The sequence below is a fragment of the Gopherus flavomarginatus genome, chromosome 1 (genome assembly GCF_025201925.1).
Source record: "Gopherus flavomarginatus isolate rGopFla2 chromosome 1, rGopFla2.mat.asm, whole genome shotgun sequence".
Taxonomy (NCBI): domain Eukaryota; kingdom Metazoa; phylum Chordata; order Testudines; family Testudinidae; genus Gopherus; species Gopherus flavomarginatus.
In genome coordinates this window covers 50674778-50693711 of record NC_066617.1, presented here as the reverse complement: position 1 = coordinate 50693711, position 18934 = coordinate 50674778, and the positions used below count along the sequence as shown (strand labels likewise).

The 18934-nt window shown below is 43.3% G+C and overlaps 1 protein-coding gene across 3 annotated transcripts in view; it reads left to right on the top strand.

Annotated features, from left to right (window-relative positions):
• TES (testin LIM domain protein) overlaps positions 1-18934 on the top strand; it is a 53672-nt gene that overhangs the window by 8974 nt on the left and 25764 nt on the right. For all 3 annotated transcript variants that reach the window (XM_050936279.1, XM_050936278.1, XM_050936281.1), the window contains exon 2: positions 15653-15738. In XM_050936279.1, coding sequence (XP_050792236.1) covers positions 15653-15738 — 86 coding nt within the window. The remainder of the gene's footprint in view (positions 1-15652; positions 15739-18934) is intronic.

Sequence of the window (18934 nt, the reverse complement as noted above, 5' to 3'; positions counted from 1 at the left end):
TGTTTATCACCTTGTCTCAATTTTTTAAAAATGGTTGAAGAATATTTACATTTCTCAAAAGAAAGTGCCCCCTGTCAGATCAACAAGATGAACTGAAAGCTTCATTGCATGATCCTATGTTTAGTAGTAAATCACCAGCACTTGTTGTGCAACTGCTTTTCTTTCCCTAATGGGGGGGCGGAGAATAGTGTTTTGATTAAAATTGTTTTATATTGCCATGAATTTACAAAGGCTACAGCCCTGAGTTTCCACATTACACAACAAATGAATCCCTGCTGTCTCCTTTCTTCCTAAGGCCTTCTCTACTCTGTATTGAACCCTGTTTTATTTTCTCCAATTTCTCTCCAAGCCCCTTTTCACTTTATTTTCTTAGCACTTTTCTCCAACTGTCTTTGTCTAAAACAAACAAAACAACAATGCCAGTGAGGTTTGCCACCCCAGAGTTAAGGTAATTGAGTAATCAATATGTTCAGACTGAAGAACATTCTCATTTTTTCAGGGAGAAACTTGGCCTGGTGTCTAGTCAGAAGTTAGAGATGGATGTGGTTGTATCTGGTGCCTTAAATCTACCGTGTAGTTGTGCACAACAGTAGTTCTTTGACCTGAAAAAGTTCAGTTCTAAGAAGAACAAGGGACAATGGACTGAGTAGAGTGTGGCATGAAAACTCCAAAAAAAAAAATAGTGTTAATAGATTCTGGAAATGGAAAAGACATCCCTTGACAACTCAGTATTGGTTTTTCTGCAATATATTGAGTATCTGGTTTACTCTACTAAATACATCAAGGGATGAAGCTTCTAGGGCTCCTCCCAAGAACAAAATCAGTGCTTATTCTTCCTCCCTACTCCCACACACATTGTTTTTCCTGTCCGTCAATGGCTATTAGGCAAGATGGCCAGGGATGCAAAACCATGCTCTGAAGTGTCCATAACCTCTGTTTGCCGGAGGCTGGGAATGGATCACTTGATTATCTGTTCTGTTCATTCCCTGTGAAGCACCTGGCATTGGCCACCATCGGCAGACAAGATAGTGGACTAGGTGGACCATTTATGAAATTTCATTGCCTTTAATTTAAACTAAAATAATAAAGCAAATGCTCACTGAATTGCCAAATTGGTTCAAGTGTGGGTTTTGTTTTTTTTAAACTGGTTCCAATATGCTGTTTTAGGGATTTGCTTTGATGTAACTGGATCCATTTTAACAATAGGTACACTGGCACAGCTTTAAGAGTATAGCTATGCTGGACAATTAACCAGGGCTCTTACAGGGGTTAAGGCTAAAACTGGGTACCATCTATCCAGGTTTGGAGGTGCTTTAAGTCGAAGCTAGCTGGCTGAGTGGGGGCCATGGGTTAGAGCCTCTGCTCCACTTCAAGTTGGGCTGGTACCTGCTCACTTTCCAGAGAGGATACAGGCCAAAAAGATAAAAAAAAAAATCACTGAATCCTATGCACTTCCCACAGTTTCTCTTCTCATCTCCTCACCCCCAAGGATAGACAAGTGTTCTCACAATTGACTGGGAAAGTTCCTAGTGCATCTCAGAACAAAGAACCATGGGATGTTCTCCAGACACACTCAGGCAAGTGCACAGATGGTGAGGATGCAGTAATGTGGGTAGATCTTTGAAGTGGGGAAGATCACACCCAGGCATAGCCCAATATACACAAGCCCAGAGGCTGTACTTCCCCTCGAAACCAAGAGCTCTGAGATGGAGGATACAAAGTGGCAGGAAGCTGTGCTCTGGATCCACACCCTTCTCTTAAATCAGTTCTGTAGTTCAGTTATTTTAAAATCCTCTTTGATGATAACTGCAGTGGAGAATCTAGGGGCACAAGCAATTTGGGATCAGGCTCTGGCTTTTTCATTGTAAAATAGTAATGAATCTGCCTGCTCTGTAGTACTCATTTCAGCTCCCTGAGCACTGTAAAATTCTTCAGCTATCACTAACTGAATCTTGTGTGTGATTGATATCTTACCAACCCATGAGCTCAAAGACTGAATCAGCATCCTAGAATTCAAGAGATTTGCCCTAAAAACCATGAAATAATTTTAAAAAGAACAAACATGGTAGGGTTTTTTAGTCTGTATCCTAGTTTCTGAACTACTCCCATTGTGTGTTTTATGACAATTGCAAGCTGAATTTTCAGCCTGTAAACCACGGGCTGAATGTGACCATACAAAAATGCAGGTCTCTTCTCTCTCTCCTCCCCAGTCCCTTGTCTTCTCCAGCAGCTGCTCTCCAGGCTACAGGGGAAGGGACTTCCCATGGGCTGTTACCTCCATTAACAACTCCTCCCTGCACCGTGTTGGGGGAGGGAAGTCACTACTTCCCAACTAGGAGTTCCAGAGCTAGCTACCTGTGTACTCATGAGATTGAATCCCCCAAAACTGCCCTGAAATTGCAGCACTGACAATATTCCAACTACTGTTATAAGTAAACTTGGTTCTCTTCTTTTTAACTTCTTAATTTCACTTTTTAAATATAAAAATTCCATCTTTCCACTCTACTCCCCACAACACCACTTTAATTCAATAGTTATTTTTTAAAAAAATTATTAAACTAGGGATAATGAAAATGCCTTGTATCTAGAGGGGGAACTGGAAAATTATGCAATAGAAGTAGCCTAAAAGAAATACAGTAAGCTGAATATTTGAGAACATTAGGCATATTGTATTCGATAGACATAGTAGTTTTAGTCTTGTTCTATAACTAACTTTACTATGGGGACATAAGAAAACGGAACAGTTACACTTCATTAAACTCCCTGTTACGAGCTTTGTTCTAAGGCTTTGTCTACACTGGCACTCTCTGCCAACAAAGTCGCTGCTGCTCGAGGGAGGAGGAGGAGGAGGAGGAGGGGGGAGTTTGTCGCACGGCAGGAGAGAGTTCTTTTGCCAGCAAACAGCAGATAAACTGCATGCCTTTTAGTAGCATGGCTGTAGCGGCACAGCTGTGTTGCTAAAAGCCTCAGTGTAGCCAAAGCCTAAGTCTGAATTGGCTTTGCCCAGTCTGTAACATTAGTGAACTTTGTAAAATGAGTCAGTAGGTCATAGTCCATCCTGCATTACAAACAATGTGATAATGCTGTAAGCATGGCTTTCCAGAGGAAAGGAAAAGCTGTCAGAGTACTATTATTCTATATGTCTTCTGTGGTACAGTACTTGCTTTGTAAAAATGTCTACATAGTTATGTTAGAAAAAGTTCAAAGCACTGCTCTTAAATGTGGAATGTCTGCTTTCTTCTCCCCCCCCCTCCAAAAAAAATTGTAAAACTGAATGCAAATGGAGAAACAACTTTGGAAATTAGTAAAGGTATTTGAGAAATCTCAGCGCTAACTTGACACTTAAAGTACACATGGGAGCAGTTTACTTTGTGTTTTTCAGGGCATGGTTCAGTAATTGCTCTTGAAATACACTTCCTGTTTGTGACAGTTGTTTGGTTACTGCTGCCATAGAAACCACTTACAACAGAAAGCTCAGCCCAGTCACTGTCAGTGCAGTGTTCCTCCCCCAAAAAAAATCCATTCAACTTTTCAGTGCAAATTAACAATTTTGCCTGCCTGGAAAAAAAAACTAAACTGAAAGGAGGTGGAGGGGGGCGACGACTAATTCCATTGTTTGTTAATTGATCTTACAGCAATTTCTTTTCGTTTGAAGAAAATAAAAATAAGGAAATGCTCACATGGTGCATCCTGACTGGCTGTCTGAAGTGTGTGTTCTGCCAATCAGCAAATCACTTCTGAAGTGAAAAAGTTGTCTTATGCTTAGGCTAAGATGCTAAAAGATGATTACCTCCAAGTGTGTTTGGAAAAGATAATGCACATTTCTTTCCTTACAAGCAAAAGTAACTAGGCCCAAACAAGATCACTAACAATGTTTGGTGCTGAGATTTGTTAAGAGAATAATGCTTAACATCTTCCTTTGTAATAAAGAATAGATCTGTCAGATTCATGATGTTTTTAGTTACTGAAACTGAACAAAGCATGAGGGGAACTTGAAGGAAATATATTTTTCTTTACTAAATACACTAAATCAAGCACCGCCCCCCCTTAAGATTGTATTTAAAAAGTCTCTGAATTGTCCAATTTCTATTGATTGTTGTACAGAATGCAAGCTACCAAACTCACTAAAGTGGGAATAAACTAAAACTGTTGGCCATGCTGCTTTGTGTGTATGTGGCTAGTTAGTTTTTGCCTATGCCCCCCTCCCCACCCTGTCAAAGATGAGTACTCAGAGAGAGAGAAAAATCACTAGAATCTAACTGAAAGGTGGACAATGGTTTTGTATTGTGTTATGACCATGGTTATAATTCCCACCTCTGACAGCAGGATGTGTATGTAGCCAGCAAATACTTGTAAGAGTTGAACACACACAACTAGCATTCTTTGCTAATTTTAAGAAGTAAGTCTCCTTAATAGCCTTAAGCTTTATTGCAAGCAGTGTACTAATGTCTTAATGTTTACATTCTGACTTACATACAATTTTTAGCTAGAGAACGCTGTAACAAGTGAGTTATTTCACTACTTGTGCACTAATCTTTTCTGTTGCAGCCAGCTCCGTGATTTATACTGTTGTCTGTGCTGCTATGATCATCCTCACTAATGTTCTTCTTAGATACAAACATTTTTTGGGCATCTCTTAATATTGTTTAATGGATTTTTTTCCACAAATGCTAAATCATAAAAGTGTAGGACTGGAAAGGGACCTCAGTAGGTCATCTAGTCAAGTCCCATGCACTCAAGGCAGGACTGCGTAATAACTAGACCATTCCTGACGTGTTTGTCTAACCTGTTCTTTAAAACCTCCAATGATGGAGATTCCACAAGTTCTCTAGGCAATATGTTCCAATCCTTAACCGCCCTGACAGAAAGTTTTTCCTAATATCCAACCTAAACCTCCCTTGCTGCATTTTAAACCCCTTGCTTATTGTCCTATCCTCAGAGGTTAAGGAGAACACTTTCTCTCTTTTTTGCAAAGTACCTTCTATGTATTTAAACTGTTATGTCTACCCCTCAGTCTTTTCTTCAGAAGAAACACAGCCCAGGTTTTTCAGTCTTTCCTTATAGGTCATGTTTTCTAGACCTTTGATCAATTTTGTTGCTCCCTTCTGGACTTTCTCTAGTTTTTCTACATCTTTCCTGAAATGTGATGCCAAGAACTGGACACAGTACTCCAGCTGAGGAGTTATCAGTGTAGAGTTGATGAGGATATTGAGCAGAACTGGACCTAATCTAAATCTAGGCAAATTTTGGTATTTTTTTAGTTTTACAGAGGTATATAGCATCCTATTTTAAGACAGATTACAATAATAAAACTGTGGCATGTACAGGGGGAAGGAGGGAAGGGTGTAACATGATGCTCCTCATTACACATTGTGACAAAGTCCCAAGCCTGTATTGGTGAGTCCTATGCTTCTAGGTAGTTTCAGTGGCCTTAAATTCAAAAAGGCCCCAGTGTGACCTCCCTTCCTCAGTGTAGCAGCAAGAGTCACTATTGAGTTACTTTCATCACCAGCCAGTATGGGAGATGAGAAGGGGGAATACCCCACAGTCTCTGTTGCTCCATAGAGCTCAGTAGGCACAATTCAGTCTCCTGCCTGGACCAGGTCCTACTTCCCTTCTCCAGGAGATCTCTGTAGAGTATGCAAGGGGGGGGACCCAGGCCCACCCTTTACTCCAGGTTCTAGCCCAGGGACCCTAATGGTAGCAGCTGTTGGTGGCTTTCCCTTCACCACTGACACCACTTTGATTCCCTGGGCCACTTCACCCTTACCTCAGGATTCAGCAGTGCTACCTCTCCTCCAACTCCTTTCACCTCAGCCTCCTGGAGAGTACTGGAAGGAGAGCTTTTAAATGTATATAAGAGACCTTGATTGGTTCCAGCTGTCTCCTTTAGCTTAACAGCCTTAACTGGTTAATTGGCATCAGGTGTCTTAATTTACCTGGAGTAGCCTTTGTTTGGCTATCCAGGGAATAAGGGCCTGCTCATTCTGAAGGCTGATATACCTGTCTTCCAGCACTCTTATATTCTTCTGGTCTGAATCTGTCACAGACCATATACCTGCCACTAAATTTCATAGGCATTGTCTCAGAAGCCTACACCTACATAGGAAAGGTCTACATCAAGACATTAACTCTTTCTATTGGTGGGTTGCCCATAAATTGTAGTTATAACTTGCAATCTTAAGAAATAGAATGGGATATCTAATACAACTCTTACCTGTTGCTTGATTTTATTTCAAATTCCATTTCATTAAGTTTATCTACTGTAAAAGCCAATTCAACAATGAGGGTAAACGTAATCACCCAATCAAAATTGCATTAGTATGGTACTCCCAGCAGCTGAATCTCTTGTGTGGATTTGTCCTCTTGTCCATGTCTTTACACTTATTTTAGACATTCCTTAAACTAAATTAGGGTCTGTTGGTGATTTTGTTTTGTGTGACTTTTTCTAAATTGTGGTGGGGCACCGTGGAAAGATTTTTGTTTTTTGTTTGTTTGTTTTTTTCTTTTTCTCCTGACTCTTTCACATCCATATGGATGAAAAGTTGATGCTTGAAGCAGAAGAACTTGTAGTTTTCTAGAAAGCTCCCAGGGATGCCTGTATAAAAGAATGAACTTAAAGTATGTTCCCTCTTGTTTGCTTTGAAGACTTGAATAATGTGGATGATGATTCTCTCTCGAGCAAAATAATATATCCAAGAATACTGCATATTGAAGATTCTTCCAACATGAACTATTGTGTACCCTAATGTGACACTTCCTCTTGTGTGGATGCTTTAACAGTTGAGGAAAAACCTGTGTTTTCATTGGGTTGAGAACTTTGGACAACTTCTTAAATTCTGAAGAGATCTGAAAACAGTGGAAATATTTAGGTACCTTTGTTTCCGGAGATTCTAGAGGTTGAAATTTTCATGGAGCTAGTTTAGTTTAGTTTCTGTGATTCATGATGGCAGCCAGATCAAATAGGCCTCAGTGGCTCCAGTATAAGAAGAGGCTTTTAAAGGAAGAGAGGCACTTAAGAGTGAGAAAGGAGGCCTTGCAGTAGAAATTCTCTAGAAATGACATTTTAAATTAAGTCTCTTCTGTCCTTTACCACCTCCCCTAGCTCTTTCTCTTCAATTAAGCATAAAGGAAAACAAAGGAAAGGTCAGAATACTGAACGCTAACCCTTAGGTGTGGGTACTATGTTGGGAAGAGGGTGTGACTCTGACTATATTCATCTTTAAAAAGACTTCCAAATAGCTTGTGCTACCATTCTGGTGGAATATCTCTTCTCAAATTTTCATTTGTAATAGAAAATTTCAGTTAAATTTCAGGTATCTTGACTACATCTCCTCAGATGAGGTACCATTGGATGGTCTGTTTTCCTCTAAGGTGACTTCTATCTCTTCTGTACCTAACTTTAGAAGTGATAACTCATCGGGCTTGTATTTCATGAACATAAAAAACAAAAACAAAACTAATATAGTGATTACAAATGACTTTTGTTTCTACCACTATGCTGCATTGGTCATCCATATTGTGCCGGGTAGGAATAATCACAAACAGCAATGGCAACTGAAAGTGATACTTGATAGTAACATGCTAAGACCTGAAATAGATTATCACCAAGGCAGGTGCGTTACAATGTATCTGAATCCGGAAATGTCAGGATGTTCTGCACTCTAATTTGTTCCTTTCATTAGTGACTTTGGCTTATCGACTACAGATTGAATGGTCACAGAGACTAAACTGCTCTTTTGCCTGTTACGGTGGGACTACCTACTTAAACACTGAGGCACTGGAGAAACAATGTGGGGAAGCATCCACTGTCCATACTCTGTTTTTAAAAACAAAAGTTCTCGATTTCCAGTGTAGTGGCCCTTTTGCAAGTGCTGAAATCTCTTTAAAATGCTGTCAGCCTGATTTAAAATCATATCTGATAAAAAGGTGATGGGGGACTCTGAAGTCTTTCATGCTAAATTTCAGCCTCCGTCAAATATTTGCGATTTTAGTTATAAATCCCTGATAATCCAGGTTAATAGTAGACATTCAGGGCTGCTATAATATATCACACATATGAACAAACTATTAAATGCTTACATACAGCCACTGAGATTATAGAGTAGCAGCAAATTTTGCTAAAAGTTTTCAAATAGATAGATGGTCAACTGCGACAGTTGATTCAGCTTGGAATGGAGTCTTTTAAGAACATTGCGTTGTGTGAAGAAATACTTCCTTTTTATTTGTTTTAAACCTGCTGCTTATTAATTTCATTTGCTGACCTCTGTTTTTGTGTTTGAGAAGTAATAAACAACACTTCCTTATCTACTTCTCTACTTTTGGTAGCACTTGCTTAGCTGTAACCATTTAAAACACTGTGCCAAGGAGTCATGAAAGGAGCATGAAGCAGATGTTCATTATATTTATACTATCTTCCATACCCAACCTGTCCCTAAATCAGCAATCTTGTTTAAAATACCAGATTTTTTTGGATAGCTTTCTTAAAAAACATTTTCTTTAACAGCAGTTGACGTGAAGAAACCTTCCTCTGGCAGCATTTCATTTGACCTATCTATCCAGTTTCTTCCATAATTCCATTTATGGAGAAATTGATTCCATCCTCTTTTCAAACTCTCATTCTCTACTTATGCGCATATTCAGTCCACTTTGTTATATTTTTGGATATGCTGACAGGCTAGTCTGGCATAGAGTAACGACGTCACAGGTCCAGCATAAAGTGCTATTCAGAAGGTTCAGAAGCATGCCGTTTTGAGAAGAGGAATGGAGAAAATGCAATGCATTTCATTAGCTTCACTTTCCAATTTGGGGAATGTTTGAATGCACCAAGTGTGGTCTGTTGTAGTCAGCTAATGAATATTGACTGCAGTTCTGTGTATATAGTCAGTCCTTACTGCTGAAGCAAAAGACACATCTGCTAAATATTCTTTGACTATTTACTTGACACATGCTGGCAAGTGCAGAGTACACATGAAGGACAAAACTCTGCAACAATTTTGTTTATGGATGCTAAATAACTATTTTGGGAGGTGGAATAAGTAGTTATACTGTCAACAAAGACACGGAGTATGACCATATAGTGGAATAGAGACTAGTGCATTTCTAAACATGAATGGAAGTCGTAGGTGGACCAATTCAGACTGAAATAAGGCACACATTTTTAACAGTGAGAGCGATTAACCATTGGAACACCTTGCTACTCATTGACAATTTTTAAATCAAGATTGGATGTTTTTCTAAAGGATCTGCTCTAGGAATTATTTTGAGGAAATTTAATGACCGGTGTTATACAAGAAGTAAAAGTAGATGATCATAATAGTTCTTTCTGGCCTTGGAACCTGTGAATCTATATGAATTTATAAGCTTAACCTCTTTACAGAAACGTCGGAATTCTTTTTTTTTTTTTTTTTTTGGCTGGGGTGGAAATGGAAATGGGATTAAGTATCAAACAACTCAAATTATCTAAAGTAACTAGTTCACGAGGACCCTAGGCTGTGCCTATCTAACTCTTTCCCATATTTTTATCCATTTATCCATAAAATTTCCTCGCTACTCCCCAGGTTGTATATCCAAAGATCTTATTAGCCCTTGTTGCCACAGCCATGCACTGGGAGTTCCTATTGTGTTGCGTGTTCACTATAACCCCTAAATCCTTTTTAGAGTCACTGCTTTCCAGAATGCAGTCCCCCATTGTGTAGGTATGACCTTTATTCTTTGTTCCTAGATGTTTAACGTTCATATAACTGTGTTTTTAAAAAGCATATTCTGTTTCAATGGGCCCATCTGACCAAACAATCCAGGTCGTTTTGTGTGACTATCCTGTTCTAATAATTATTTACCATTCCACCAATCTGTGTCATCTGCAGATTGTATCCCCAGTGATTGTGTTACCCTACTAGAAACACCCTGATTAGATGGATCTCAAAAAGTAGACATCAATTGGGAACCATTAGCCACTTTTCTTATCCATTTAACGTGTGCTCTATTAATAATGCATAGTGCTAATTTTTATTCAGAATGTTATGCAGTACTAACTCAAATGCCTTACAAAAGTCTAGGCATATTAAATCCACACAGTTTCCTTTATCAACCAAACTTCTGATTGTATTCTTTGATAGGTTTTGTCAACCATAATCTTATTTTGCATAAAACAAGTGCATAATACAGCAGAGGTTTTGTGAAATAGTGTAGGCACCCAGTAATGAGGTGGACTTTGGGTCTTTAAGTTAAATGGCTCTCTTGATCAGTGGTGGGTAATTTGCTGGTGGGTCGCCAGACAGTTTGTTTACATTTGCACAGGCACCCACAGCTCCTTGTGGCTGCGGTTCGCAGTTCCCGGCCAATGGAAGCTGTGGGAAGCAGCGTGGGACGCAGGGACGTGCTAGCTGCCACTTCCCGCAGCTCCCGTTGGCCAGGAACTGTGAACTGAGGCCACTGGTAGCTGCAGGCGGCCGTGTACATGTAAACAACCGTCTGGCCCGCCAGCAGATTACTCTGGCCGGCCACAGGTTGCCCACTACTGCTCTTGATCCTTGTTTAAAACTGGGTTTTTCCTTCATTGACTTTGTGTCTTTCATCTATGATGGGTGATAGTAGATGTGGGGTGTTGTGCAATCATGCTTGTTGGGTTCTGTTTGGTTGGACATGTTAAACTAGCACTAAAATAAATTAACCACAGATAATCATGATTAGTTGGTCAAGATAAAATGGAGATAATCATGGCTCTATAACGAATGGTTTGTTCATTTATCGGGTCATTGAGCTGGGCAGGAAACAGGGATGATCTTAAATCCTAAATTCTTTTCCTCCCAGACCGGGCAATCTTCAATAAGAAAATCTTTCTCGCATATTTTTCAGATACATCTCTTGCTAATGCCTGCAATATTAAGGCTTTTTTTCAGTGTACTATGTAAAGAAAAATGACATGCAAGTAAGTGATACTAGATATCCTCTAAAAGCTTCTAATATGAAGGTAAATAATGTTTATTGGCATTCTGTTTTAAAGGAAGAATAGATTTTGCCTATTGTAACATACAGGGAAAGTGACCTTGCTTAGCATTAGTTTGCATTCTCTGCAGGCAGTTTGAGTTAGGACTGAGAAGAATTGGGAGGGAGATTATCAAATATTCATGAAACTCTTCACGGTTTATTTTAAGTGGCTTTTAAATCCTCTTGCTTTTGGAGAACTTCAGTAGTCCCAAGCCATGTATTTCCAAACCTCTCTCTGCCCTCAGGTTGGCTTGCGAAATCCATTTAAACTTAAGCAAGTCACCTTACCTCCCCATCAGATGGGCTAGGATTTGCCAATTAAATGATCAGTGAGTTTCCCATCAGCATGTCTTATCCCTGAACCCTAGTTGGAAGGCCCCCTCCTGGGACCTGTTTTAGCCAAGTGAGCTTGATGTTTATTTGTCACACTTCTATTTAATAGAGTAGAATACGGTTGAGAGAAGCCTTGTCTCTAAATCCATCATCTTCTAAACATTTGCTGAGCTGGGTTCAGGTTAGCACATCCATTGAGAGGTACCTGACAGTGCAAACTAGGATCTTGAATCTTCAGGTGATGAAGATGCAGTCATGATCTAAAGCAGGCCTGCACAACATACACGGTCCGCGGAGGCTCACTGTGCGGCCTGCGGCGGGATTCAGAAGGTTCTGAGCTGCCCGCAGTGGCGGGGAGCTCAGAGCTCTTTAAATCTCAGCCGCGGCAGGGATTCATAGGGCTCTGGGCTGCCCACGGCTGCGGGGAGCCCAGAGCCCTTTAAATCCCAGCTGCCAGGGCTGGCTTTAGGCCAATTCAACCAATTCCCCTGAATCAGCCCGCCCCTAAGAGGGTCCCACGCCCAACCCCAGTACGGTGTACTGACAAAAGCGAGTACGCTGTACTGGGATGGCCCAGCTTCCCCAGGGGACAATTTAAAAGGCCTGTGGCTCCAAGCAGGGGCTGGAGCCCCAGGCCCTTTAAATTGCCACCAGAGCACCACTGCTGGAGCCCTGGGGTAGGGCTGTGGGGCTCTGGGGGTTATTTAAAAAGTCCGGAGTTCCCGTCGCTTCTACCGCCCCAACCCTTTAAATAGCCACTGGAGCCCCACCACTTCCCCAGTGTTCCTGTGGCTATTTAAAGGGCTGGGGCGGTAGAAGAAGGGGAGCCTCGAGCTCTTTAAATAGCCCCCAGAGCCCTGGGGTAGCGGGGGGAGGGTCTCCAGCTGCCTCTTCTGCCCCGGTCCTTTAAATAGCCCCCGGAGCCCCACCACTTCACCAGGGCTCCCGCAGCTATTTACAGGGCTGGGGCAGAGGAGCCCCAGGCCCTTTAAATAGCCCCTGAGCCCCAGGCTGCTGCTCCTACCCTGGTGGAGGAGGCAGGAGGAGGTGGCACTCACCATACAGGATGGGCTGTACCCCCTGTATCTGCACCAGCTGCCCGCAGCCAACCCCTGCTGCAACTCCTGCTGCGCTCCCTTCCCGCACCAGCCCTGCACCTCCTGCCCTGCCTGCACCAGTTCCTGTCTGCAGCCAGCCCTGCACCCCCTGCCTTGCCTCCAGCCCTGCACCCCCTTCCCTGTCTCCAGCCAACCCTTGCCGCACTCCTTTGTCTCCAGCCCTGCCAAGCCATGACGCACACTCCTGTGGCCCTGCCTGAAGCCAGTCAGCCCAACCCACACCCCGTCTCCAGCCTGCCCCACACCCCTTGCCCAGCCTGCAGCCAGACCCTACCTCCAGCCCCCTCCATCTCCACCTCCAGCCAGCCCCATGTCCACTGGTGCCCTGCAGTTCCCAGGGAAGTAACCCTGCACACCTGCTTCAATGAGGTGGGCAGGGAGCAGCTGGGACCCACACATGTGCACCCTAGCACACCGTCAGGGAGTGGCGGAGCTCATTTCTAGTTCAGACCCATCTTTTTAAAAAAGAAATTTAGGTAGGGTTAACATACATTTGTATTTTCCCGGACATGTCAGGCTTTTTGGTTCTTAAATTGCCATCCGGGAGGAAAATACGGACGTATGGTAACCCTATTGGTACAAAAAATACATACTGTGGCAGAACTTTTTATCGGGAACCAGTTGCTAAGAAATGAAAGGCTTTTTTTTTTACTTTTTCAGTCATCCCTGCCGGGGCCCCGCTGACAATGTTCGAAGTAGGCCCTGCATTTCCTTAAGCCGGCCCTGCCAGCCGCGGCCTGGAATCAAAGGGCTCTGGGCTGTCTGCAGCGGCAGGGAGCCCAGAGCCCTTTAATCCCTGTCGCGGCCCGGATTCAAAGGGCTCTGGGCTGCGCGCAGAGATTCCCGGCTGCAGCTGAGATTTAAAGGGCTCAGGGCTCCCCACCGCCACGGGCAGCCCAGAGCCCTTTGAATCTCGGCGGCGGCTCCAGCGGATGAGGCTGGGGCTGGGATTTAAAGGACTCTGGCTCCCCTCAGCAGCAGTAGCTCTGGGCCCTTTAAATCTTCAGCTGGGAGCCCCTGGTTGATTTAAAATCAAGTATCACCTCCCCATCCCCAACCTTCCTTTTTGGCCCACAGCTGTTTTGGTGGGGTGGCACTGGGGAAGGAGGGTTTGTTTCTGCAGGGCCGGGAGGTCGTGGGTGGGCAGGGTGTTTCTGCTGGGCCTAGGAGTGCGGGGTGTTTCCACTGGGCTGGGAGGTCCTGCGGAGGGGGTGGAGGTTTCCGCGGGGCCGGGGGGTTTCGGCCCTCAGCTGTTTTCTTTGGAGTAATGTGGGCCTCGCCGCTTTACAAGTTGTGCAGGCCTGATCTAAAGGATGCACCTTTGAAATGCTAGGCTTTTGGGAAAAGTAGATGAAATAGCTTCAGAGCTTTGCATAGGAATGTTAAGTTGTGGGGCAGTAGCTAGTGGGAAATGGCATATTTTGTCCTTTCCCATACTATGGCTGCATGGGAAAAGCTCAAAGACCACAGATCAGAAGAGTTCAAGAGTAATAAGGTGCCACTAATAGACATTTGATTAATCTTTCAGCTGCCAGAAATGGCATTTCCTGTGACATTAGTTTATTTAGCTCCCTCTTGGAAGGCTTGTTCATCAGTCTGACATAAGTGCAGATTTCTTAATTCCAGATATGTTACTCATATCACAAATAATGCAGTAAGAATGACTAGCTCTGTCTAAGATGGCACACTGCAACATAAGCTGCTGAGTAATTAATTTGAACCATTGACTAAACAGGCAGTTCTCAAACTGTGGGCCATGACCCTATTTTAATGGGGTTGCCAGGGCTGGCTCATACTTGCTGGGGCCAAAGCCAAAATCCGAGCCCAGTCACCCAGGACCAAAGCCGGAGCCAGAACCCCACCGCCCAGGGCTTCAAAGCTTAAGGGCTTCGGCCCTGGGTGGCAGGGCCCAGGTTACAGGCCCCCTTCCTGGGGCTGAAGCCCTTGGGCTTCAGCTTTGGCCCCCCTGCCCAGGACATTGGGGCTTGGGCTTTGGCCCAATCACCTAGGGCAACTGGGCTCAAGCTTCGGTCCCCCCCTTTGCTGGGGTCATGTAGTTATTTTTGTTGTCAGAAGGGGGTCACAGTGCAATGAAGTTTGAGAAACCCTGGACTAAACTATAAAAAGATTTGCTTTGCTTTGCTTCCTTATTTGAGGCAAAAGAATTACCATGTTACAGTTAACCAATAATTTAGTCTAATCTGATATAGTGGTATTTGACACCACTGCTTCCTTTCTTCCTGCATCAAATATGCTGCTAGCAATCTGAAGAATGGTGTGTGTACACATGCATTCTAGTGGGTAGAGAAGGAGCATTTTTTGCACTGTATGACAATAAGGATTGATGGTCATTGTCGTTCTAGCTAATGTAAATAAAAATTCTGTTCTTTCAAGTGTCTAGTCATTTTTTGGAATCTTAAACTCCTTAGCAGTAATCTATGTTGGTGATTCCATGAATTACTCTAATACACCCTTTAACCTTTTTTGATGGCTGAAAAATTATTCAACTTTCTAATTTCACTGCTATTTTGCTGTATTATGTGAATAGCAAATATCACACAATTGTTGGCCTTTATCATACCGCTTATTATACTCTCTTCTGTTCTTCTGCATTCCAAATTAAAGACAAGCCACTTCTATTTTCTCCATATATGAAAGCATTCCCCTACTGTTTACTCTCATTGCCCTTCCCTAGATATATTCTGTTTCTGTTGTGTCAGAGAGAGGTGGGCCAATGGTAATGACTGAGAACAGAATATGCTACACTAACTACAACACTACTGAGGATGGGATATGCCACACTTTTAGCTATTCAGTGGCTAATAACATCTAAGCAATATCCTGCATTATCCTCGTGATGTTTGTATTCTTTTATTCTTGACCTCTGACTGAAGTTAATGCATATAAATGTCTTGAGGGAGTTCTTGACTGTAGTTTATATCCGTCATTTGAACATATGTACAGTTTAAATGTTTTCTGTATTTACCTGTCAAAACTAGATGGAATAGCTTTTATGGCTCTTTTCTTGGTTCAATGACTAAAATGTCATCCTCCATAAGTTGTCATTTGATTATTCAAACTTCTTTTCTTTGACACTTAAGATCTTGATCATAAAATGTAAGGGAAAAATAATGGAAACAGAGATACAAAATATAGTCTCTTTAAAAAACAATTTTAAGTTTCATAAAAGCTTTCACTTTACTTTTAAACAGATGGGCTTAGGTCATGAACAAGGATTTGGTGCCCCGTGCTTAAAATGCAAGGATAAATGTGAAGGATTTGAACTACACTTCTGGAGGTGAGTACAAGTGTGACTTGGCTAAAATATAAGGCTTAGGGTATGTCTACATCTACAATTTTGCAGCGCTGGTTGTTACAGCTGTATTAGTACAGCTATATAGGGCCAGCGCTGCAGAGTGGCCACACTTACAGCAACCAGCGCTACAAGTGGTGTTAGATGTGGCCACACTGCAGCGCTGTTGGGCGGCTTGCAGGGGCGTTCGGGGAACGCGAGAGCAAACCGCGGGGAAGGAGACCTGCTTGCAGGGGGGTCCGGGGAACGCGAGAGCAAACCGCGGGGAAGCAGGTTCCCCGCGGTGTGCTCTCGCGTTCCCCAAACTCCCCTGCAAGCAGGTCTCCTTCCCCGCGGTTTGCTCCGGTGTTCCCCGAACCCCCCCGCAAGCAGGTCTCCTTCCCCGCGGTTTGCTCTCGCATTCCCCGAACCCCCCCGCAAGCAGGTCTCCTTCCCCGCGGTGTGCTCTCGCGTTCCCCGAACCCCCCCGCAAGCAGGTCTCCTTCCCCGCGGTGTGCTCTCGCGTTCCCCGAACCCCCCTGCAAGCAGGTCTCCTTCCCGGCGGTTTGCTCCGGTGTTCCCCGAACCCCCCCGCAAGCAGGGCTCCTTCCCCGCGGTTTGCTCTCGCGTTCCCCGAACCCCCCTGCAAGCAGGTCTCCTTCCCCGCGGTGTGCTCTCGCGTTCCCCGAACCCCCCTGCAAGCAGGTCTCCTTCCCCGCGGTGTGCTCTCGCGTTCCCCGAACCCCCCTGCAAGCAGGTCTCCTTCCCGGCGGTTTGCTCCGGTGTTCCCCGAACCCCCCCGCAAGCAGGTCTCCTTCCCCGCGGTTTGCTCCGGTGTTCCCCGAACCCCCCGCAAGCAGGCCTCCTTCCCCACGGTGTGCTCCGGTGTTCCCCGAACCCCCCCGCAAGCAGGTCTCCTTCCCCGCGGTTTGCTCTCGCGTTCCCCGAACCCCCCTGCAAGCAGGTCTCCTTCCCCGCGGTTTGCAGGGGGGTTCGGGGAACGCGAGAGCACACCGCGGGGAAGGAGACCTGCTTGGAGGGGGGGTCGGGGAACGCGAGAGCACACCGCGGGGAAGGAGACCTGCTTGATTACCAGAGAGGCTTCCTCAGGTATGCTGGGATACCTGCTTATTCCACGGAGGTCAAGAAAAACGCTGGTGAGTGTCTACACCTGATGACCAGCGCTGCATCACCAGCGCTGGATCCTCTACACCCGAGGTTCGACCGGGTGTACGGCCAGCGCTGCAAACAAGGAGTTGCAGCGCTGGTAATGCCCTGCAGATGTGTACACCTCCTAAGTTGCAGCGCTGTAACCCCCTCACCAGCGCTGCAACTTTGTGGTGTAGACAAGGCCTTAATCCTACAAACGCTCATGCACATACTTAACATCTTGGGTATAAGTACAGTAATGTTGTTGTCTTCAATGAAACTGTTCAAATGCTTTATTGTTAAAGCATATGCTCAAGTGTTTACTGGATGAGGGCAACAATTTGGCAGGTACTGGAGCTGCGCCTTGTAGAGCTGTACAAATAATAGCTTTTTATTTTTATTTTTCTTGCTGGCTGTTCTTTAAAACCAAATTTTTTTTAGCTTTGTAAAAAATTTGAAGTAAATTTTGAAATGAAAGCCTTTTTGAATGGAAAAATCAAAACTTTTTAAAAAAAGTCTTAAATAAAATGTTTCAGGAGGCAGTTGGAACAATTTTTGGTAAATTCAGCACAAACTCATGAAATGTTTTGCTTAACCTGAATTTTTGAACTGGGGAAGAAAGGAATTTTGTCTGAAAGAATTCACTCCGCTCTAGTGCCTAGCTTCAGGCATGTGAGTGGTCTTCAACAGGGACTATGGGATTACTTTTGTGTTTAAAAATTAGGTTCGTGCTTAAGAATTCTGCTGAATCAAGGCCATAAATAGGAACTCCATTCCTTTATCTTATACAATGAGAGAAATGGGGGAAAAAAACCAAAAAACTTTGTTTTAATAACAAAATGTGTTGTGCCCCTGCTTCCAACAAAATACATAAGCATTTGTCTGAAATCAGCAGTAGTTAAAATATTAATTTACGTTGAAATTGAGTTAATGTTTGTGTAGTATTATACAATTGCTAGCTTAACTTTTGCCATGTTCATGTAATTTATTTGAAATATTTTTTGAACTTTGCTGGTATGCTGTTCCTGAATCCAAGATTTGGCTATTGCCTTTATCTTCTCTGTAATAAACAGATAGTGGCTTGTTAGTGCTTTGAGGCTTTGTATAGCATTATTATTCTGTAGTTCTCCTGCTCAGCAAAAAAAACTTCCACTTCTCCCATATGTCATTTCCACCACCTGCGCCCAGAAACCGGAGTCTGGGTTCTACTAAAGCCTGACTACACTTAAATTTTACTAGTATAACATTGTCGGTTAGGAATGTGGATTTTTCTTAACTGAAATAGTTACACTGGTAAAAGCCCTAGTTTGGATGCAGAATACCGGTCTTGCATCAATATAGTTTAGTCTGCTTCTTGAACTGAAATAAGTGCTTATGCTAACATAGCTTTTATACATATATCACTGGGTGGGTCTCTAGGGTAGACAAGGTCTCGGACACATCCACTCTATTTAGACATTCTACTGCAGCAGAGATTAAACTCAGTCTGCTGGATTCTGGATCCAAACTAGGGCTTTTACCTGTGTAACTATTTCAGTATATTGCCCCTAACTGCTGACCCATCCTTCCTCTCTTGAATCTTCTTAAAAGTGAAGCAAGTAGTCTGTAAAGTGAATCATGTTGCATAAATGGGTACTGAAGGAAAAGAAAAAGTCCAGGTTTTAATGATAAAGGAAATGCAGACCTCTGAGTATGTGTCGCAGCAGCTCATCAGTCAAGAGGAAGAAACACACCTGAAAATCCATTCAGTTGATCATACTAGTTTGAAGTAAAAATGCTCTTATTTTAAATAGGATGTAACCACAAATGGACAAAACCTTAACCCAATCAGCTTTTCATTTATGTTAACCTTGAATCTACTAGTTATCTTTTCACTGAGACAAGAGAATGTGGGCAACAGGAGTGGTGAGGATTGCAGTCTGAGTTGCTGTTAAGGTTGGGAGGCTTAAACTTGATCTCTGAACCCAACAACTCTGTTTTATTCTGCTTGGATGTTTTTAACATCTGTCTGCTCTACTGTCTGAATACATTTGACATGATACCAGTGTAGCAC